The 23373-nt window shown below is 35.5% G+C and overlaps 1 protein-coding gene across 2 annotated transcripts in view; it reads left to right on the forward strand.

Annotated features, from left to right (window-relative positions):
* ANO10 (anoctamin 10) overlaps positions 1-23373 on the forward strand; it is a 120781-nt gene that overhangs the window by 18322 nt on the left and 79086 nt on the right. For both annotated transcript variants that reach the window (XM_021525888.3, XM_085569392.1), the window contains exons 10-11: positions 422-613; positions 2678-2806. In XM_021525888.3, coding sequence (XP_021381563.2) covers positions 422-613; positions 2678-2806 — 321 coding nt within the window. The remainder of the gene's footprint in view (positions 1-421; positions 614-2677; positions 2807-23373) is intronic.

A 23373-nucleotide genomic window follows, 5' to 3' on the forward strand; every position in this document is an offset into this window, starting at 1 on the left:
TGAAATGCTAGGACTTCTGTTGCCACAGTGCTCTCTGGAGGATGTTCTGTCAATTTAAATGCATGGTGCTGTTTTTCTATTCCTCACTGTTCCTTCTGTTACTGTTTCACTGAGATGCACAGAAACCTGCATAGATTGAATGTGTAGTTACTTCATGTAATGAGGATAGGAAGTGTGACTTGCAGAAAATGCATTAGACAAAAGGAAAAATCTGGGCCTCTCCTTATAAGAAGTTTTTAGTGATTGAGTAATTCCAAATTAATTGGATTTTTAAAAACTCCTTCTTGTCTACTACCAGCAGTCATTTCCAAACAACTATTTTGGGATGAGGAAGCGTGTTTACAACTGTAGTACAATTTCTGTGTTTCATCATAGGTTTTTTGTAGGTTAAAGTTGTTCTTATATTTCCTCTGTTTTTCAGGGTACTTTTGATGATTACTTGGAGTTGTTCCTACAGTTTGGCTATGTGAGTCTTTTCTCATGTGTTTATCCACTGGCAGCTGTTTTTGCAGTGTTAAACAACATCACAGAGATATACTCTGATGCCTTAAAGATGTGCAGAGTTTACAAGCGCCCATTTGCAGAACCCACAGCAAATATTGGTGTTTGGCAGGTAATTTTTGTGTCTTCTTTTTTCTGTTCATTTGTTTAAAAGAGGTTTCTGCAACAGTATGAAAGCTTTGTGTTTGTCCCATGAGCCACTTCAAAGTTCAGCAGGTACTTTGTTCTCTTCTATGCCCTGGAATATCATCTATCCAGCTGTATATCCCAGTGATATTTTTGGTGGGGTTTTTGGCCACATGCCTTTCAGCTGCCTTGGAAAAGAAAGAAGTTATTTTCTTTAGTTCTTGTGTATGTATTGTACTTCTGTTGCAACTTCAAAAAAGCAAAGCTTCCAGCTACTGCCCAGTATTCTTTATAGCCAGTTTATTTTAGAAATGGCAACTTCTGAAGGAAGAATTTCTTTAATTTCTTAAGTAGTAGTAAGTAGTTGGATTCCTAAGCCAGGCTTGTGGCCTATGCACCCATGGTTACTGGTGCTCAAGCTGACTAATTTGAAAATAACCTGGATCTGTGAGCAGGAGCTGAAACTTTCTGCACAGCCTGAGCACTGTAGTCTATCTAAACAAATTCATGGTAATAGTACTGGGTTAAGCATTTTCTGTCCTCACTTGTTTGTCCATGCAGTCATGCTGCCACCAACTATTTTGGGGCCTGTTGAGTGTGCTGCATCAGTGAACTGATCCTGATCAGAGTTTTCTGAAGTGACTAAATTGCACGTGGAAGCTTTAGCATTCCATAACAAAGTACTTGATAAGAGAGTTTGATATGGTTGGGAGACCTTTGTAGGGGATGATCCATAGTCTAGTTTTATTTAACAGGTTTTCTACGGTTATGTAATGGAGGTAAAGGGCACAGTGAGTTAATGGATTATTCAGTTTGAGGAGGTTGTCAATGCTACCAAGTGAAGCAAGTGAGAGGTGAAAAGTGAAATCCTGAAACCTCAAGTAGAACATACAGTAAAAGCATGCAAACCAAGGATTCTGAGCAATGTTCCTTAGACACATACATAGATATTAATGAAGTGGACTTAGAGGTGAAGTCTTTTAATATGTTATTCAAATGTGTGAATTATAATCTGATTGCATTTTAACATGAGATGTACTTTCTCAGTCCAGATCTATGCTGTCAACATCTTAATGGTATATAGCTGCATTGATCAATTGTGTAACCACCAGAATAATCAGGCTGTGGTCATAAGTCACAAGTGTAGCTACAGGTGTATTAATAGCATTTGTTTTTTGCTAGAATAGTTTGTTTCAATTAAGGGAGTAGGTCGAAAAAAATATTACATTACTACACTACAGTAATTTTGTTTTACGGTGTTGTTTTTTAAATAATAGCAGAAATGAATTTGCTTTGTGAATTAAAAATAATAACTAAATTTTCAAGTCATCCATTTCATATGGGAAATGAGCATTTGCTGAAAAATTTCTGTTAAAGGAATACTGGAGTTATTTCATCAGGTGAACTGAGTTACTTTTTTGTCAAGGAAAAAGTTATTTCTGCTAATTCATTGTGACAGTCACTACAATTCTGTGTCAGTCTTTCTCATTCCAGATAAGACCTTGGAATAAGTAACCATTATATTGCAAATGTAATTGTTAAGCTGTATTTTCAGACATTTTGTGGGAGCTCTATAGGCAAGAGCTTCTTAGACTTGTGCTATTTATTGCATGTGTTTAAATGTAAATCTTTCAACAAATCTCAAGTGGTTTGTGATTTTTAAAAGGCATTCTGAACCATTCTTACCTTTTCCTCTTAATATTCACACAAAACCTCCAAAAACAGTGTTAGGACTACTAATTCCTCTTGGAATTTTGCACTTTTTCCTTTATCTTGAAATAAATTTGTTTGGGAATACAACTGCAGATAAGTGCTTACTCTTAAATGTATTCAGGTTACAACCTTGTTGTGGTCTTGTCAAGCTGATGCAGTCTGGACTGCTTGCCAAACAAGTCCTATGCCATAGAATTCCAAAGATGACAGAAAATAAATTAAACTAATAGGTCTTCTGAGGCTTTAATAAAGAGAGTGGTATCATGCAGAGCAATCTGGGGACTAATAAGCTAGAGGTAATGGTCATAACTGTAAATATATTTTTGTTTTATTTCAGTTGGCCTTTGAAACTATGAGTGTAATATCCGTTGTTACTAATTGTGTACTTATTGGAATGTCTCCAGAAGTGGATGCCCTTTTCCCAGACTCAAAAATAGACCTTGTTCTGACTGTGGCATTGGTAGAGGTAAGTCTGCCTTCAAAAAATGCATGTTGCAGCAAATAACACAAATACCAGTGGAAATAATAGCAGGAATTGGACTTTACATCACATCTTCTATTAGAAGGAAATTAAGATTTCCCTATCAAAGAAGTGTTTCAAAGTCTTTCTTTTTGATTTCTTTTTCTTCTGTTTTTTCATTTACTGTGGATGCTGTCACCATACTTTCCCAAGCATTCCCAAGATACCATGCATTTGTTGCTTCATGTACTTTAAATATTTAGTAGTGCTATTTCAAGCAAAATAATCACATTTTTCTGAACTGTTTATTTCTCTGCTTGTGTTGTGACCCCAGCATATCTTAAAAAGTCTTCCTACATAATCTTTATGATGTATCCTACAGGGCTTATCTGAAACAACTATGTGTCATGACTGTAAATATTTGTGAATTGTAACAGCATTTGGGTTTAATCATCTCCAAGTTCCATGTGGTAAGCACATCACTGTCATTCCTTTTCAGACATGGAGGGATGACTGTGCGTATTTTACAGAACTGATATTGCAGGACTTTGCCCCTGTAAATCTTTCCTTCAGGGCTTTCTTGTATTGCATTACTGTGACTTTCCATTATTCTATTTCAGCTTTTAGAAATTGCATTACTTTTCTCATGGCAAAAGGTCTGGATTGTAGTGTAGTTACAAAAGTGCAGCACCCTACAGAGGTGCACCAGGATCATATATTTCTTTTTTGTTCATTTTACAGCTATTAAGTGTTTGCAATGAATTATGAGCTTGCTATGAATTTTATTTTCTAAGCCTGTAGGTTTGCAGAGTTAGCTGTAAATGTGAATCATGTCAACTGGTTTGCTGAAATTTGCATCTACAGGCAGCCTGATGCACTCTTCTATTATGCACATGTCAACATTTACATTAACCTCAGTGAGGTGTAGTTTTAATATAAAACTAATTTAGCAAGTCAAATGTCATGATACAGCTCATTACTGGACAACATATCTAGGGAGGTAACATTGTGAAAACTGGATGAGTAAATGTAAGCAGTATGGATTTCTGACAGCTCAGAGATGGGGCTGGTTTTGCCTTTGCCTGCTGTGTGTTAGCCTTTTATCTGTTTAAATGTGAAGCTGGCTGTTTGATCTCTAGTCAGACCTCTGTTTCTTGGTAGACCAAAGGAGAATACCAGCATTTTTCTCTACATTTAAATTCTGTTTATATGCAACCCTTTAGGGAATAGGAATTGCAGCATAATAATTAGGTAGCTCTTGGAACTCCTTAACATTGTATCTCAAATTACCTATAATTGCTGTGGAAAGGGAGATTCAGATAACAAAGGGAAGAAAGTTTGGATGGAAAAGGTAAATTAGTACTGAGGAGAGGAAGGGGAAAATGTTATCTTATAAAGAGAAAGAACTTTGGTAAAGACAACAACCAATCTATAATTACCATTGTATGAAGGGACTGTTGGAGGCTAATGCTGGACCAGCCAGAGGGAATTAAAGGTATTCATTAGGTTAAAGAAAAGTTTTCTTTTCTCTAATTATTCAAGTTTTCTCTAATTATTCTGCTTAATTAAGAAAACCCAAAACAACCAAACAAAAAAACAACAAGCCATAATGCAGTGGTCAGAAAAGATCTATTAAAAAAAGTTTTAATCAAAAGTACCCAATATGCCTGATGATTTTAAATATGCTGGGGTGATTTTTTGTTTGTTTGGTTGGTTTTGGTGATTGTTTTTCTGTTATTATCAGCTATTTATTGTCTGAGAAAACAGAGAGATACAAAACCAACATGTGAGTGTTACAATATGTTTCTGGAGTATAATGAGCCATGTGATTATTTTTGGAATGTTGTTGGTTGGTTATAAACAGTTCCAAAAATACTGAGTATGAAATGTAAGACTTCTGCAGTCTCCTTAAGAGCATTCTTTAAGTACATTTTAAACAGTTTTTAATAATCTTCACAGGTGTAGGGTTTGGGGTTTTTTTGTTGGTTTGTTTTAGTTAAGTGAAACACATTTTATACAGAAATTTAATTTTAAAAAACTATATGAAAATGAGCACAGCAAACATGAGTTTTATTTCTGTTGAAAATTGTTTCAGTTGTGTTGACAGTTAAACATGTTCTCAGTTACAGAAATTTTTCTTTAATCAGAAGTTCTGTTGTACATATTTCAATGTTAAAACATTGATTACAAAAGGTTCAAAGAAAGGAGGATTACTGGATGCTGTGGGATTATGAACAGCAGCAGTATAGATTTATGTCAGCTTCAAGAGATAGTGATGTTTTTGCTATTGCTTACTGTGTATTTCCTCCCATTTTATCTGTTGCATTGGGACTTTATTTTACCTGGTGCATGATGAAACAGGTCAGGGAATTGGTGTGGGAGAAGCTGTCTGACCCTGTTCACTAGGGAGAAGGGCAGGAGCAGTGGTGTGTGGGAGACACAGCCAGTGCTGTGGTAGATTTGTGCTGGATTAAATTTGCAGGACTTCTGCACCACTGAGCCTTTTTACTTTAAATATCACTCAATCTACAGAAAGATCTCTGAACTGTGAAAGGAGCACAAATCTCATGTATTGGCAGTATTGCCATGCACCTTTATTTATGATTAAATTCTGCATTTCAGTTGTAAAGAAGTATTCAGGAACAGAATATATTACATTAAACTTCTAGGACAAACCTTATGCATCTAAAATATGTCAATGTCAGGGTAGAAAAAATTCAGATGTGTCAGAGTGTTGATAGAAAAGTGTTTTAGATCACCTAGCAGAGATTCAGAAAAACATTATACAGGTGAGTTATTTTATTTTCTGATGTTTACTGCAGGTGAGGATGAACATTTTGCTGTGTACTTGTGCTATTTTGACAGCATCTTGGCAGGCAGTTTGAAAATGTTAAGAGAAAAATTTCTTTGAGTTGGCTATGTGAATTTTCACATGTTCTATTGATGGGGTAACCTACTTAAATCTTAGCTGTCTTTTAGTATTTTAACAAGTTTTTAGTAACTGAGACTCCAGTTGAGTATTTTAATACCTGTTTGATACAAAGCTATACAGAAAAGCACTGTTGCTCTCAAAGCCAAGCATAGGTATTAGCAATGTCTTGATTTTTTTTTTAATGTTAGTGCTTTTTAATAATAATACTAGTGCTCTTCAAATAGAAACTATTTATATGGCAACATTTAACACCACACTACTGAAGTAACAAAGAACTGTGTGTGATATTCTTGTAAGCATTCTGTACCCAGCCCCTACTGATTTATGCAAAATATTTTTTTCCCATTAACAACTCTTAACTCTGATACAGTCTACATTTTTGGAGGGAATATGTATATGTGTGAGCAAAGTAAACGTTAATTAGAATACCACGGAATAAAATATTACCAATTTCAAAATAATGGCAAACATTAAAATAATAAAATATAATAATAATTTTTAAAGTATTAAGGTAGTGATTTTTTTTAACAGTTGACCTATTTTCATCAATTCAACATCTGCTTCCATGGCAACGTGATTTGAACCAGGAGCAGAATGATGAAACTCCCCTCTTTTACTCATGGATGGATGCTAACTGAATGCAGCCAATGCAGTTTTCAAACAAAAAGAAATAGCTGAATGCCCTTAAAGCAGGAAAAATAAATCCTTATTAACATAATTTTAAAACAGTTGTATTGCATTGTGTGTTTAGTTATTCAGACTTCAAACATAATTCAAACATAATTCTGGTGTGAATTCAGGTGCCAAGTAGGACATTCCAAGCACGTGTCTGTGCTTGTGTGAAACTGTTCCAGATCACTTCTGACTCCCTACACTGATTTGAACTACAAAAAAAGAAATAACTCTTAAGTAACTTGGTGCATAGTTAGGGAGGCAGGTTAACTTTAATTCTGCAGTGCTTTTTAAATTTTTTTTTGCAAAAATTGTTGGCAAAGAGTTTTGTTCCTGATGACTGTTCCTTTTTAATGTGGACTGTGATAAATTTAAGGAATGTGAATTAAATCAGTGTTTGGACTACTGTAAGAGCTAAGTTCAGGAAATCAGTTCTACTCTTGAGTACAACACTTAAAGAGTCATTTTTCCTTCTAAAAGTCCATCAGTAGTAGTGTTTTGAAGCAGTAGCTGTGAGGTACAGCTCCTCATGAATGTGTCCTAGCCTGCAAAAGCAACTCGTGTATCCAGCTCTGAAGTGTAGTAAACTAATGGAAAGCTTTTTTGCAGAAGTGCACTTAGTCTGGATGTTCTACATCATGTGAGGGATTGGGAATTAGCTTGGAAATACTCAGTAGTAATGAAGGTCCTTCTTGATATTGGTAATATAAAGTCTGACATTACTATCTAGAAACACGATTTCGGGAAGAATGTAATCAGATGTGCTGTAGATCAAAATGAAGACCTTTGCCTAGAGACATGGTAGTGTATTTGTAGTAAACATGGCTTGAACAGTTGGTCTGTGTTGATTTAATTTCGTGGTGTCCTCTATAAGGACATAGATCTTTATCAGCATCATAGAAGAACCTCTATTGAAAGGTCAGTTATGTAAGAAGTATGGAGTAGAATAAAGGAAATAATCCTTTCTTAAGCTTTGGTTTTTCTGAGTGAGAAGGAGCTGATGGTCCATTTAGAAAAGGCTGGAAAGCAGGAATCATAGTATGTCAATAAAGCTGATTGAACATCAAAGTAGTTGAGAATTACCTGGTATACAACTTTTCTTTAGAATTCCATTTCATTAAGTGTATTTTTTCATCAAAGGTCTCCTCATAGAGATTAGAAGCTCTTTGAGCTTCTGATGAACAGTCTTGATATAGTAGTCCCAACACTCAACTCAATGGAAAGCTCAACAGTTGTTTCTGGAATGGTGTGCCAGAGAAACTGGGGAAAACCACCAGAGTCAAACAGTTTGACTTATACTAGATGACAAGGTATATTTATCATCTACTTCTAGGCATCATCATACTTTGCATTCTCCACAAACTTGAAAATCAGTCAACATCACATCCTGAGTACAGTTGAAGTTCTTTTGAATCCACTTTCTGAGCAAAAGCAGTTAGGTGGATTGTTATGTCAAAATTAATTTCCCCTTTTTTTTCTTTAATTTTTTTTTATGTTTTGCAACAGATTTCAATACAATCTGTGTACTCCTGATAATTCCTGATAAACTATGTAATTTTTCTTTTTTTTTTTTTTTTTTTTTTACAAAACAGTTGAATTATTTCCTGGCAGCAATCAGCAATGTACACGACTTCATTCTGGCCAGGTGGAAGTGAGGCATGGTCCTGCATGGTGTAGCGTGCTGCATGTGTGGAGCAAATAACTTTGTTAATGTAGAGGTCATGAGTTTGGTATTTAGAACATATGCTAAATATATGCCAACTTTAGTAGAAAAGGAACTGTGAAAAAATGCAGAAAAATAGGCTGTATCAGCATACACACATGTATGAATCCTTTGGTACTGATGGAGTTGGAGCATAACAGCTGTGTATAAAGTGGTGTTTTTGCTAAATTATTTCTGTGTTATTGCCAGATCCCAGCATAGGATATAGGAGCTGCAGTTTTCACATCTGGAGTTAAAGAGCAGTGTAGGTGGAAGGGACTCTTGGACATTATTTGCCCAAATCTTCTGCTGAAAGCAGGATCCTGGATTAAGTTCCCAATGTCTTTATCAAGATAAGCTAGGACTTGAGCACTACCAGTGAGGGAAAGTCAACCACTTCTCTGGGCAGCCTGGTCCACTGTTTAATTGTTCTCATGGCAAATAATAGGGGTTTTTTTAATGGGAAGAAAAAATTTCTCTGATGCAACTTGGTAGCTCATGACCTCTTGTTCTTTCCCTGTGCAACTTTGTGAAAGCGGGTATCGCTGTCTTCTTGAAAACTACCTGTTAGGAACTGGAAAAATGTGATTAGATCTTACTCACCTGTCTAAGTCTTCTCATATCTAAACTGAGTTTCTTCAACCTGTGCTCATATGTCAGGTTTTTCAACCCTGTACATGTCTCTCCAACATGTCCCTCCAAAGCAGTCTCTGTTTTCCAAATTGTCAGTGCCACTTTAAAAAAAAAAAGTGCTTTTAATTTATGCTTATCCTCTTAGGTCTTTCTGCTAATTACGGTGTGTATTCTTTATTTGTCTTCAATGTATTTGCTCTTTAATCAGAGAAAATAATTTCTGAGAGTGTTAGGCAACTCTTTTAACTTTCTTACTGCTGAAATTTTTTTTGGCAACAGTCTTGAGGTTATCTTTCTTTCCATGTTGTAATGCTTTTTTGTGGTAATGTGTTTTTTTCTGTACTGACATGTATGCATATATACTACGTTTATAACCTGAGTACTTTGTCAGTTTTTAGATATAACTGTAAGGTAGAGTACATAGTGGTAAATATTTGATGTGTGGTTTCATTTTCTTCCTAATAGTTAAATGTATATGAAAAAACAATTGATTATTTACTTATAATGAGAAAATACTAATTAGGGGATTAAATATAAATCTGTTATTCAAAAATGTTTTGTGGTAAGGTGAAAACCTTACTGACAGCTTTAAGGTTCATTTTTTGGAAAATACTTGGCAATTCAATTTATGAAGTATTTTATTTCAGTGAAACAGACATCCTAGCCAAGACTTATTTATGCTTAGATATGGTGAAAATGGGAAAACATAGGAAAATGGAAAAATGCAGCATTACTGATGCTGAATATTAATAAAGGGTAATACAAAGCACTGGTGATTTCAATTAACATACTGTTCTTTTCTAGAATACCTCTATCTCAGCTGCAAACATTTAATTAGTATATATATACATAAGAAATCATATCTAACAGCCCTCCTTTAAAAATCTAATATGTATGTTTTAATTTTTAATACAATGCAAAATAGTAATTTGGGGTTTTTTATTGTCTGCTAGACAGGTAAGCCACTGTAGTTTATTCCTAGAATTGAAATTGTGAGACATAAAAATAGGTTGGTATTTTAACTTTGAGCTGAAGCCCTGGCAAAGATTTCCAGTAGTTGCTGAATAGCCTTGGTGTGAGACTTAATGAAAGCTTCTAAAGCTATAAACTATGCCTAAAGACTTAACAAATTCTGCTAGTTGCTTATTTTACGGTTTGGTGATATTTTAAGAGTAAAAATGAAGTCAAATATCAGTGCATTTAATATTCATATTAGTTTGCAAATGAATCTTGAAATCATAGGTTTAGTTTTAATATAAAGTAAAGAAATACTTTAGACAAGTTATTCTTCTGAGTTACAGGAACAGATTGTTCTGAGGTTTTTTTTTCCTTACCTTCCGATGTGGAGAAAGTTTAATGGGATTTGTCTGTATAAAATTTTATAAATCTTAGCTGCTTCAAGAAGCCTCCTGAAACCATACCAATTAGATTTTAAAAATTCAGTTTTTCTGGTTGTACATTACTACAGATTATATTTATTCACAAAATCAGAATTTATCACAGATCTTTTTATTGCCATCTGCTGGTTCTTTTGAGATATTCATTCTGACTTAGTGTTGAATTTTTGGTCACTTTGAATAATAAAGATTAATGCCAAAAGTGTGTCAGATTGAAAACAAGCACTAAAACATTTGAAGATCTAAATAAATTTGTTTTGTAGCTTTCTGCTAGTATAGAAATGAAAATGCATGTTAACATCTATGCTTAAATAGTCCAATGGATTTTTGAAAGTCTCAGAGCTTAAAACAGTTTTTTCCTATTTGTGACTAATTTTCTTTTGTTTCTCTTTATTTTCTGTTTTTTACTCAAACCCTTCAATTTTCAGGTTCTCAGTTTGCTATGTTTGAAATTGAAAAACAATCACAATGAATTGTGCTCTTCAAATTGTGTACAAACACTGGAATGTGTTGAATAAATGGGCACATTTAGTAATGTGTAGGACAGCAAGAAATCAAGGTACTGCATCAGGTTTTTCAACCCTGATAGCTGGAATGTGTTAATGTATTTTACTACTGTGTCTGCCCCAGCTAGAGCATTTTGACAGTAATATTCATACCTTGCTGACCCAATTCAGAATGTGATTTTTATCTTTAAAGAAGACAGTGTGCAAAGGATGACTGAGCTAGATCAGGTCAGGGGTCTTTAAAGGCCAGGATCTTTTCCGCAGCAGAGGCCAAGGGAAGAGTAAATTAGTACAGCCAACTATATAGTCACGCTCTTTCAAAATTAATTCCCAGAATCTGGTGATTTGCAGTATAACCTGTCTAATAGCTGAAAATTATCTGGCCAGAGCTGCCTGGGAAAGTGTGCAATGCTTTATACAGTGGTGTACCTACTTTTTCAAAAGAGTTTGAGTTATACTCTAGTAAAATGCTACTTAAGCAGCTAATGTTGATATACTCTTAGCATCATAGCTAATTACTATGTGTATTGGCTCTACCCTGAATTTCATAGGTTTTCTCTGTGCCTTTTTTTCTACTGTCTTTTCTGTCTGAGAAGCATTTTTAATTTTAACTGGATTCTGCAAGTGTGGTTGTGACACTATAGTGAAGGTTAAGAGCACAGGAAGCCTTCTCACTGTGAGAAAACCTTGTAGGTGTGTTAGTAGAAACAATGATAGCAAAAAGGCAATACTCTCTTTTTGCTGTCAGCTGGGTGATGGTAGAAACAGGGAGCCACAAAGGTGTCAGGTTCTAGTTAGCTAAAAAACCTGAATTTTCTAGAAGGGTACTTCAGTGTTCCTTCAGTAGGAATCAGAAATGGATATGTCTGAGATGGTGCCATTCCTCATGAATTACCATTATCTGGTAGATACTGATGTATTCCTATTAGGAAGGTTGGATGGGGGAGGTACTTTAGGAAGAGAGCACATTTCTTATCTATGCTAATAAGGGCTTCAGAAGTGTCAGCCTGGAAGAGCAGTAGGACAAGACAGAGTAAGAATATTTTTTCCTGTTTCTTCTGGGATTGTGAAAGGATGCCAGAATGACAAAACTTGAAAAGGGAGGATGAATAGAGAACAGATCTTTGCAGACAATTACAAGACATCTTAAAGAACTCTGTAAGAATCAGACTTTCAGATCTCTTTAAAACCCACTTAGTTTAATATTTCCCACAAAGAAATTTCCTTTAATGTGTAAATATTTCCAGCTCAAGCCTGAGTATGCTGAATACACTTCCTTGCTGGCAGTTGGAACTTGAACATCGACACAAAAGCCAAGTTAATACCTATTAATATTAATTGTTTACTTTCCACTTGATTAGGATTAGTAATTGTTTAATGACAAGACAGAGTATGAACATTCAAAGCCTTCTTGCATAGCGACCATTTCAAGACCAGCTTAGCATTTTGTGAAGCTGTATTATTTTGTTTTGTAAATAATGTATTAGTTTATTCTCTTAAATTATTTAAATAATTCTCTGCAAATGCACTACCCGTAGCTGTCAGCACAAGCCTGAATAATGGCTTTTCCTAGGAATCTGTGAATAGGTAGAGCTATAGGGCTCCACTGTATATCCATTTATCTCTGATGCAGTTGTGTTACTTTGTATTGTTCTTACTAGGAGTGTTCTTTTTTAGGGACTGCAATGTTTTCCTATCTCCATTTTTATGATTTCTTTGTCTAATGTGGTATATTTTGGTTGGTTTGTTTGGTTTTTAAACTGTCTGTAGCGTTGGACAATAAATACACTTTGTCATTTGTATTCTCCAATGATTAAGAGTGAAAATCAGTGTCTCTGAGCAGGGAGGGTAGAAAATGTGGGGTTTGCAGCTGCAGGTGAAAAGGAGATGGAGAATAGGAAATCAGTAAAACTGACTATAAAAAGCAGGAGAAAGCCAGTCAAACATGTTGGAGCCTCTGTATTGTTGATTAGATATAAAAGCTCATTACAGAAAGGGTCTTAATAATGTAGTATTATTGTTCACATGTTTCCTAGTTAAAAAATTGCAGAAGAATTTACCTTTCTTGTACTAAAATTCTTTACAATAACTTCTAACATTCTTGTTTGGAGTGTTAAAACTTCTGGGTAAACTTTGGTACTCATGTTGTTGATTTTTTTATATACCTACTCAATGTTGTAAACATAATTAGTAGTCATTTATTGGAAGCTTGCAGCATGAGTTCTATCGTATTTATTTAAAAAGGAGTGAAATTTGTTGCTATAGTTTTTACACTCCCAACCCTTTTTTGAAAAAAGCTTTCAAGCATCACATGCTTTGTAAAATCTGGATTTGTGAAAAAAAAAAATTTTCCATTTGCTTTGTTTTGTTTTTTAAATGCCACCTGGCACACTTAAATGAAAATTGATTTTGGAACTCAAATTGTACAAGAAAATTAAGTACTGGATTGAAAGGCTGTAGCAGAGAGCTTGTTGTGGGTTTTTAATAATCTTTCTGAAAATGTTTTATTAAACGCAGGCTGAAGATAGTCATGAGTCATGCTAGAAAGTAAATGTCAGAAGAACTGGGACTTAATTTGTGCCCTGAATTTTTATCTTACAGTGGAAGAAAGTATCAATCCAGATTTTCAGTCCTCTGATGAGAAGAAATTTGTGGAATGATATGTAATTTTCAAAAGGGTTTTTCACGTATTGTGGCAGTGTGCAAGCTGTGAGGTGTGTTGTGCTTTTTTTATGACTTGAGCAGTCCTTTTGAAATCAAGGGAGATTCCTCATGCTTGCCTATAACAGCTAAAGCTCTGCAATGAATTACACAAAGGAGGTACAGATAGATGCTGCTGAGAATTCATAAACCATAATATGTTTGATCAAGGTTAGTTTTAGTCAGAGGATTTGTTGTATGATGAAAAGTGTGTGTGTATGTGCCTGGTATATGGATTATGGATAAACCATTGTCAAATATTAGGGTATCTTTTATTAAACTTGCAATGTAGCTTGTGATACTGCAGTTAATCTGCATGTCAGCATATTTTGTATTTTTTTAGAAGTTCATTACCACTGAAAAATCAGAGACAAACTTGTTTTAGAATCCAGTGAAATTGGAAAAAGCAATTTATTACAGGAAATGTTTAGAATTGTACTCTTATAGCTTAGCAAATAAAGCTATTGAATTAAAATACTTTTTTTGTTCTAGATTCTAAGAGGCTTTGTTTAAGAAAAAAAAGATGATATACTGTTGGGAAGGATGGCCCTACAATATACCAAGAGTGATTTGTAACAGAAAAATTATGAATACATCTTGAATTATAGTATGTTGAAAACACATGGAAGTATCAGTCCACATAACATTGGTTCCATTTGGCAGTCCTGCTTCGCTTCCTGTGCAATTTTAGGAATTGCAGGATGAAGCAGGAGAAATGTGATGGGTATTAGTGTGACATCTTTCCAGTGGTCTTGATGCCAGTTTAACAAACAAATTCTGTAAAAGTGTATTTCATTATTTTTAAAAACATAAAATTCATATATAAACTTTATTTGAGGGTGAACTCCTTACATGTGAACAAAGTAATCCACAAAACAGATTGTAGAATACTCCTGTCAGTTCTGCTGTTTCTGTTTCACTCCCTGTAATTAGAATAGATTGTAATGACTTCTAAATTCTGACTGCAGCCTGTCCTTTAAGAGTCAAGAGCACAGCTGGTAGTGAGAATGGGATGTAGCCATATTCCTCCCCAAGGAGACAGCAGGTGGAAAAGGGATAGTAGTACCATTATGCTAATAGCTTCATGAACTGGAAGGTCCTGTCATGGCCAAATAAAACTGGCTATGGGTATGTCAGTAGGAATGAGTGGATCTGCCTCTTTAGGATTTGTAGTTATTTTGGTGCTTATCTTGGCAGCTACATGTAGCACAAAACATACTGGTAATTTCCTGTGAGAGTGCAGTTTTTGCCAACTGGGTGGTATTGTATTGGTGTGGCTGGAATTGCAAGTTCTGAATTTACTGGATATGGGTGAAGCCTTGTATAGTTTTATTGTTCTGTTTTTATGAGTCTTGCAAATTGATCAGGCTTTCCAAGCAACCTCATGTGCTGTGATGCTTACACCAAGACCTCAGCTAGCCAGAGAAGTTAACAGTAATGCTGAAGAAGAAATATTAGGAGTGCACCTCCTCATATGGATGCGCTGTTGTAGTATTTTAATAATTTTATTCTGGTATAAATCTGTAAAATGAGAAGCTTCAAATGCACTGAGTTTTAGTCCTGTTTTTCATGTTCCTTCCCCTTCCTTCCTAATTCTTCCTGATAGTGGGGTGAATAACAGTGCTGGCAACTTGCTCTTCCTTCCCACCCTCCATGTAGATTAAACTCTGAGATTAATAGTATCTATAGTCATGCAGTTTAAATACAGAAGAATTTCTGCAGCAAGGGACCAAAAGCTCTATGTTGTAAAGTGTCTTCTAAAGCTGAAGTGTAGGAGTATATACAGCCTCAGACTATATATACAGCTGTATGATATATTTCTCAAATTTTAGCTAGGGAAGCTAAATGTAAGAAATGCCTTTCTACCAGAAACTGAACAAAAAGGAGGAGGAAATCCAGTTTTCTTTTCAATGTCACATTGCATTAATAATGGCACCTGCATCTTGCTTTGCACAGCTTCCCTCTGAGGATATCTGAGCTGCAGAGATCTAGTGAGTGATAGGATATAGTCTTGGAAGCCACAGAAAAAGACAGATGCTTCTTTTCATCCCACAGAATAATTGTGGCTAATTCATTAAAAAAAAAAAAAAGCTGTTTTATGGATTCTTTTAATAGTTTGGGGGAAGACTTAAAACTTTGTTGACTCTGTTTCAAACAAAAGATGCCTCTCTTGTCATTTTCTCTTAGTGCATTGCCTCAAGACACTGCCCTTGTATAATTATACTGGTGGATTCTGCTGGTACAAAAGTGTCCTTATGCATATGTGTGCATTATATAGCACACAATGGTAGCTTCAATATTTTGGCAAAAAGTCAAGACTTAGAGGCATGTTAGAATCCTTAGGTCTACTGCCATCTGTAGCTACAAACTGCACCTTTGCCATCGGTACCTTTCTAATGCGCTTTATATTACAGAATTTAGCTACATTTGGCAAACCAATGTCAAAACCATTCAGGGCCTGAAAAGGCTACCTAGTGTTTCACTGTGTAACTCAGAAAAAGCTTCACTTTGGCAGGACAGGGCTCAGGTGTGCATCATTCTCCCTCTGCTGCTGTTTACCCCATTTTTCATCAGGTGTCTGTTTGAAGGTGGAGGAGCTGCAGTACCATGTAACAGCTCTGCCAGTCTGGCTGATCGGGGAATGAAGGTTTAAATGTTTTGTAGACCCTGCCTTAAGTTCAGTATATCTAACTTTTCTTCAGCTGCTCTGAATCCAGATCATGCAATCTTGACCAGACCTACAATGTGTGAGATTGATGACATGAGGGCTTTGAGCCTTGCAAAGTAACCTATTTATGAGCTTTCTCTTCTTGTGATTCACGAATTTTTAACCAAAATCTCCCAAGTACAAGTTAAGCTGGTTAATACTTTAGTATTGGAAAAGTATTTAGTCACTGTTCCTTTCGTGTTCATGTCCCAACTGCTGTTTTCTGAATGACATGAACTTATGTCTTCAAACTTCTCCTCACAGATCAGTTATTTCAAAATACGTGATTTTGTTCTCACCAGGGTTGTCTCTACTTCTAAAATGATGATACCTTAAAAAAGCTACATGTGCACATATTTCTGAATATAAAAATATTCAGGTACATCCTGTGTTGTATGTAATGCTCTTTTTAGCATGTCAAAAGTTTTTTTGTCTTTTCTGCAGTAACCTTGTACTGAATATTACTTTTTTCCTGAATTAGTGCTACACATCTTTTAATGTGTAGCTATGTTGTGTTGTTCATTGGGACTGTTTCCTCAGCTTTTCTCTTTAGTAGGACTGTCTGTTCAGTTTTTCTGGATTGCTGAATTCTAATCATGCTCATCAGAGCACTTGGATTTCTCCTTGCTTGGTATCATATATGCACTTCTTAAGCAAATTTTCCTGTTTAATCACTAAAATTGTCAGTGAAACTGCTGAACTGGAATCCAGTCTGTTGCAGATCTTTGTAGGCCCCCACAGAACAGACATTCCAGCCTAATAGTTGCCAACAGTTACTATTGGAGAGCTTTATCTTCCAGTCATTTGTGTCTTTTCCAATTCAGTTATTTGGAATATTTTGAAAGTGATATAACTCCTATCAATCTTGTCAGAGTAGTTATATTTAGTTTTATTGTTGCTTCCGAACCTGCATTTCAAGTTTATGCATTTTTGCACTATAGTTTCATTTGTGAATGGTTTTGCAAGGAATTTCAGAAATGTATATTAATACTGAGTTTTTAACTGTCAAGTTGCAACAGAACATGTGATTCATCCTTTGCCACTGTTCTCTCAATTATAAACATTTACTTGTTATATCAGGGCATATGCATGATAGGCAGAAATCACACCAGAAAGGTTTAAATGGAGGTCAAAAAATTAATTTGTTGTTGTGTTGGTAGAGTTTTGTTGGCACTTGTACTTCCCAAGAAGTCTTCAATTTAAATTCTACCTGGTAGGCTACAGGCTTGTCAAGTGGGAAAAGATAGGGGTCTGTTCTGTGAACTGATGGTGCACCATGATTCCTTAAGCTTACCTCTACTCAGAACAGAAAGGGGCTCTGAGGTGTTCTTAAGCAGGCAGTGTTTTGTGGAAGGTGATTAGTGGCCTCTCCCAGCAGAGTCTTCTTCATTATCCCTGCAGTGATGCTGCAAACACACCATGGTACTGTCACTGAGCTCTTGAGTCATTAAAAACATAGTGCAAGCTCTGATCTGGTCACACAGATAATTTTATTTCATTAGTACTGCTGAATATGTGGAAATACATGCCAGTACAGAATCACTGTCCCTTTAGACTCCTTTTCACGTAATAACAATTTGTTTCATTGCTGTGTTAAAAGTAAGAGAAGTATGTGGATGGGAGGTTTTTGCCCATGCTTGCTAATATAAAATATAACTTTTTTATTTTAAAAGCAGATAGCATGTTAGTCTTCTGTTATGAACTGTTAGCATAATATTTAAGGATTTTTGACAGTGCTAAGCCTGGCAGTATGTGAAGCTGAGTCGCTTCAGATAAAGTATATGATGCATTGGCAGTGTTTGGCCAGTTATAATGCAAATCACTGCCACATAGGTCAACATGGGTGGTGGTTTCTATTATCAGGTCACTGACTAGTATTTAGAAATAGAGAATAAATATTCTTAGGGAAGGGAAAGGAAATGCAGTAGCTTAGAATGAAAAGAACACAAGCATTCACTCATGATTTTGGTAATCAAAGGGCATAGTTAAGTGCTAGTCTGTGGTGGAGTTCATTATTTCTGTTTTGGCATACTTCTTAATCATAAAATCTGGGGAGTTCTATGACATTATGCTAAATTTGTTCTGTACCATTGACTGTTCTATTCTCTGTTAATAATTATGTTTTTATCTCTGGATTCAGTAACAAAGCTGCCACTCATGCCCAAGATAAAGCTTGTCATCTTCAATTAATGGCTTTCAAAAGAGGTTGTAGAGAGCTTATTAGTGGCTCACCTTTAGTTAGGAGGTATAACAAGAGTAAGATTTTTATCCTGGGGACTTGGGGGGGGGGGGGGGGGAGTGTTGGTGTGCAGAAAATCTGAATATGTTAGGTATCGCAGTCGTTTTACCACTAGAGGGCGTATTTGTATAACAGTGAAGATTGTTCTGGAGAAGGGTGCCTTGAGACAGTTTTCTGATGCTTCATATGGTCCAAGAAAAACAGATGGAAGTGTGACGTTCAGGGGCTGGATATCAGACTACAAAGTCAAGAATATAATGAACTAGCTAGTTCTTCTAAACTCAAAAAATGAAGTAAGAGATAGTATCTCAATCTACAACTTAACATAGAGACTGATTAGAAGGAAGAATAGATTGGAGAAAATAAATTCAAATATCCTGACAAATTGTATGTTTTAAGTGTTTTGCTGTTCATTTGACTTCTGCTTAAAGCACCTCTAAGAACTATGCTTTCCTTGGACATAAGTTGCAATGTCTTTTTTTCTGCTTTTCTTTTGATTTTCATCACAGCTGAACATTTCTTTATTTTTGCAGTCCATGCTAGCATGCGTGTTTCCCTGGGAATCTGCTTAGTACGGAATGTGCCTGATTCACAGTGCCAATGAGAATCCCAGTACAAGTGTCCTCTCTTTCCTTTTCATAAAGCGTGAGTTGTAATGGCAGAATATAACATCTCTTTTGGCACTTTCCAAGAGTCTCTCTTTTGTTTTGAAACATTGCTTGGCAGTTGCTTGGCTTGTCAGTGCAGAATCTGTGGAGACAGCTTTCCCAAAAACTGCCACTAGCTTTGGATTTTTGCCTGCATATGCACTTAAATTAATTTTTGCAAAACTAGAGTTCTTGGTCTGAATCTCTCCTTTTGTTTAGATACTGAAAATTCTATTTAGTGATTCTTGAAATCTGCAGTTGTCATTCCGAGTTTTATGTCTGTCCTTAAATAGTATGGAATCCCTAATAAAGACAGTGCAGCTTCATATTTTCTCAGAAATCTCTAGATAAACTGTAGTTTTTTCCTTGTTGTTTGTTGTTATTTTATTTTTTAATAAAAAGTACATACAACTTGGCAACAAAACAGTTGATTACATATTGGAATTTGTGCTGGAAGTTGTTAGACAATAGAGAAAAATGTGACAGGTTGTCCCCCTTAAAAAAAAAAAAATGAAGGCAAAATTTTGTATTTTGAAACACACACACAAAAAGGAGCGGTTGTCTAGTTTTTATGTCCATCTTGTTCACTGATGCTTCTTTTCCAGAAGAAAAATCTCTTTGGAAGTCTAATGATCCACATCACTACAAAACTATTTCTGTGCAGATAATACTGTTCTCATTGGTGTAGTGGTTTGGTATCACAAATGCTGTGGCCACAAAAGAAGTGCTGGCATGTATTGTGTTTCCGCTTTAGCTTGGCTTGTAATAGTTATAGATAGATTTGGTGATTTTTCTTTTTCCTCTTCCTGTTCCCCAACTGTTTTCAAAATCTGTAGACAACAGTGACTTCTCTCATCATCATCCCTGACAGCTGTAAGACCCAGATGCCAAGTTCTGGCTCACAAGCCTTGACCTGCTTTTGGGCTTCTTTTCTGGTCTTTTGGCTGGCTTCTCTGCTTGTGGCTGGGGCAGCTGCAGAATCGTCTCTGGAGCTGATCAGTGCAGGGCTGGCTCATTCACAGTGTGATTCATTGTTGCTGATGCCACTTCTCTTAGACTTAGCTCAGGGAGAATTATGTTTATGTTTTTAATATATTCCAAGAGTAGGAATTCTTAAAATTCTCAAGTTACTGTGATTACAAATGCTGACTTTTAGATTTTCTGACTGTTAATAGCAAGTTTTGCTCTGATTTACTTAGAAGGAAAAATAATAAGGAACAGTAATCTTCCATCCCTTCATGTTTTTGTTGGCATTAGATGTCTGGATAAAAAGAGTGACAGTATTTTCATTGTATGAAATATTTCAGTGACTTTGTAAAGAGCAAGTTTGTCTGAGACATGTTTAAAATGTCTTTAAAGGAATGTGGTTATAATTTGAGGACCAGAATATATTGAATGTGTTACCTATTCATGGATTCATTATCAGTAGCTATGCATGAAGAGTGTCTAATCTGGTTTGGAAGAGGCTCTGTAGATTATTAAAGGGAAGAGAAGCAAGTGTGTCAATACAGGTTGCAGGGCTAGGTAGTATGTCTAAACCTTGTTTTAGGCAACTGGAATTTATGAAAAATAAACAATTGATTAAAAAAAAAAAGTAAAGTCTTAATGCCCAGAAAAACTATTGAAATTCAGTATAATTGAAGTCCATCTTACTCTAAGAAAATACAAGTAAATGATCATTGCCATCGGAGGTGAAGCACTACCTGTGTCTTCAGAAAAACTAAAAAGCAGGACCAAAATCAGCCCTTCAATGAGGATTACATGGTTGCACATTGGCAGAGGGTGTGCAGGGTTTTAAGAAAAACTGCTGTAACTAGATAAACATACGGATAGGTTATCTCAATGCCTGCGGATCTATTTCAGAGCAGGAGACAAATACAAATGGAGGTTACAAAAAAAGAGATATTAACTTGCTAAGTATCTCCAGAAATATACACTATAATTTACACAACTAAATTAATTCCATGCTGTGAGTAGTTTATAATTTTTTACTACTTATAGTATAAACATTAGCAACAAAAAATAGAATAAACTCAATATTGTAAATGTGAATGCCAAGATTTTATTCTAAGTGTAACTCATAGCTGATTTAGTGCTAGTGATTTGTATCTCTTAATGAATATACAGTTTTGCAAGACCTTGAGGGTTAAAACTTACCATACTGACAGTTTTCTATCTATTAGACAATTGTAAATACACATTCCCAAATCAAAATTCTGTCCAGACCTACCTCCTGTTCCCCTAATAGCATAAGTTTTCATTCTCTGCCTTCTGGAAGTCTTTGAATGTGGTTTCAGGTTTTGAATCTCTGTGTTGCTGCATATTTGAATCTAGGTTTCAGCTCTGTCTATGACGATATGTAGCAGAACACTGCCTTTGTTTTGCCTAGGAGAAGTCTTTTTGCCATTGGATGCTGTGAATGCTGGGCATTCTTTGAAAATTTTGTTTGTGTCTGAGATGTGAAGGGCATGTTCCTTTGTTTAAAGGAATCTTGTTTTTTTTGTATTTGTGCTTTTTCATCCCAGTGTTACTGCCTTCTGCTGTCTACCAAAGAGCATTGGCAACCATCTCCAAATGTGTGCTTTCCTAACTTTATATAAACTTTTCTGCATCTCTGTGTGTGGTTTTTTTGAAGTTTTTTTTGGTCAATGCACATTCAAGCCCCCAGTGAGCTTGAAGCCACCCTGACTGTGTGCAGATCTATTTTTACCTGATAATTGGTTTTCCTGCTTGAAGGATTCACACATTGTAAATGAAGGTACTGATTTGCCTGGTCCCTGCGTGATGTTTTTATTTCCTGGTGAATTGTCCTGTCTCTTGAAGAAACTGTTTGTTTTTTTTTAGAATATTAGCTGCAAATACCTCAAATCTACTAGAGTATACCTGAAAGAGAAAAAAAAATGTAAACATTTCTGATAGGATAATCACAAATTTTGATAATTAATTGCAATATGCTTTCTTGTGTACTTGCAGAGGAGAATGTTCACTGTAAAGGCATCTGTTTTTTATGCAAAAATAATAATTGATACATGATAATGTATTCTTAAAATTGGTTTAAACCAAAATTAAATTTCAGTATTTGCAATTTAGGAAACAGAAGTTGAGGTGTGGGGTTGTTTTTACTGGAGCTAAGCAATAGTCCATGTATTGGTGGAAGGAAAATGAAGAATTGAAATTCCTTATTTATCTAACTTAGATAATGGAACAAGTATAAATGTCTTATTTAAGATGTGGTCAGTTTTCTTCAGCTAAAAACTGTCTTCTTCCATAGAACCCCTGCCCAGTGTGATTGACATTATTGACTTGTAGATCTGGCTCACTTCCCCCAGCAATAAGTCTGTAGGCAGATTTCTATTTTCTGGATCCTACAGCATGTTTCCTCTCAGGTTTTCCCACTCCTTTGTCAGAGGCAACATCCCTGCTAATTTCTTGTGAGAGTACTCCTCTACCGTATCAGTCAAAATGTGTCATTGTAAGTCATGTGTATTTGTATATCTAATTTGAAATGGATCAGGGGTCAGTGACCTTCAAATTCTGTAAAGGTTGTCTTGAAATAACTAGCTGAAAAATATTTCCACATATTCTTCGGAAACTGCTATAAGAAAAAGTTGGAGAAGGCTAGAATGCCTAATTGCATAGAAAAAGTATAGTTACCATCCAGTGAGCCATATGCAGTGCAGGGTCTAGGTAATTTGCATGATGTTAATGACTGGGAGTAGCTGGGCATAAGCAGGATAGTGAATTTGGTGTGTCTTCTAGATTAATCCTCAGAGTTGAAGTTTGCTGTCACATGGAAAGAATTTATTACAATGCCTTTTCATATGTACCATTATTTTGTAACTTTGCATCAGATCTTTGTATTTGGCACTTTGACAATGTATTTATTAAAGATGCAGTTTGATCATAGCTTTGAATTGAAACTTCTGTGTGTTCAATGCAAATACTTGAAATATTGGGTCAAATGAATATACAGTCACAAAAGCATTCTGCAGTTCCACTTTCAGTATCAGGATGATATTGATTGGTAGAAATTTGTTCATGAAAGGTCCTATGCAGATAGGTCGTGTTTCAGGTAAACAAAAAGAGGGAAAAAAGTTTGTACAGTTCTGTATAAGAATGGTTTTTCAACCTGTTCCCAAATTTACAATCTTTGATTTCCTATTTACAATTATGACCATTATGTTAAGACTCTTAACTTGGTTGCATAGCTATGATATTATTTCAAAGTACCATACTAATGTTAGTTTAAATAAACCGCAAAAAAAAAAAGACATATGTATATATTTCCAAGCTGATGGTTAATTAGCCAGGTTAATAAAAAGGAGAGGTAGTATGTTTACAGCCCGTTAGCAAAGTGAAAATATAGCAAATGGGATTAAAGAGCCACTTTATGGGAGAGAGCTAATTATGAAAATGGAGCTTATAGTGGGAAAGATAA

Source organism: Lonchura striata, chromosome 2 (assembly GCF_050655825.1).
Source record: "Lonchura striata isolate lonStrDom1 chromosome 2, ASM5065582v1, whole genome shotgun sequence".
Classification (NCBI taxonomy): Eukaryota; Metazoa; Chordata; class Aves; order Passeriformes; family Estrildidae; genus Lonchura; species Lonchura striata.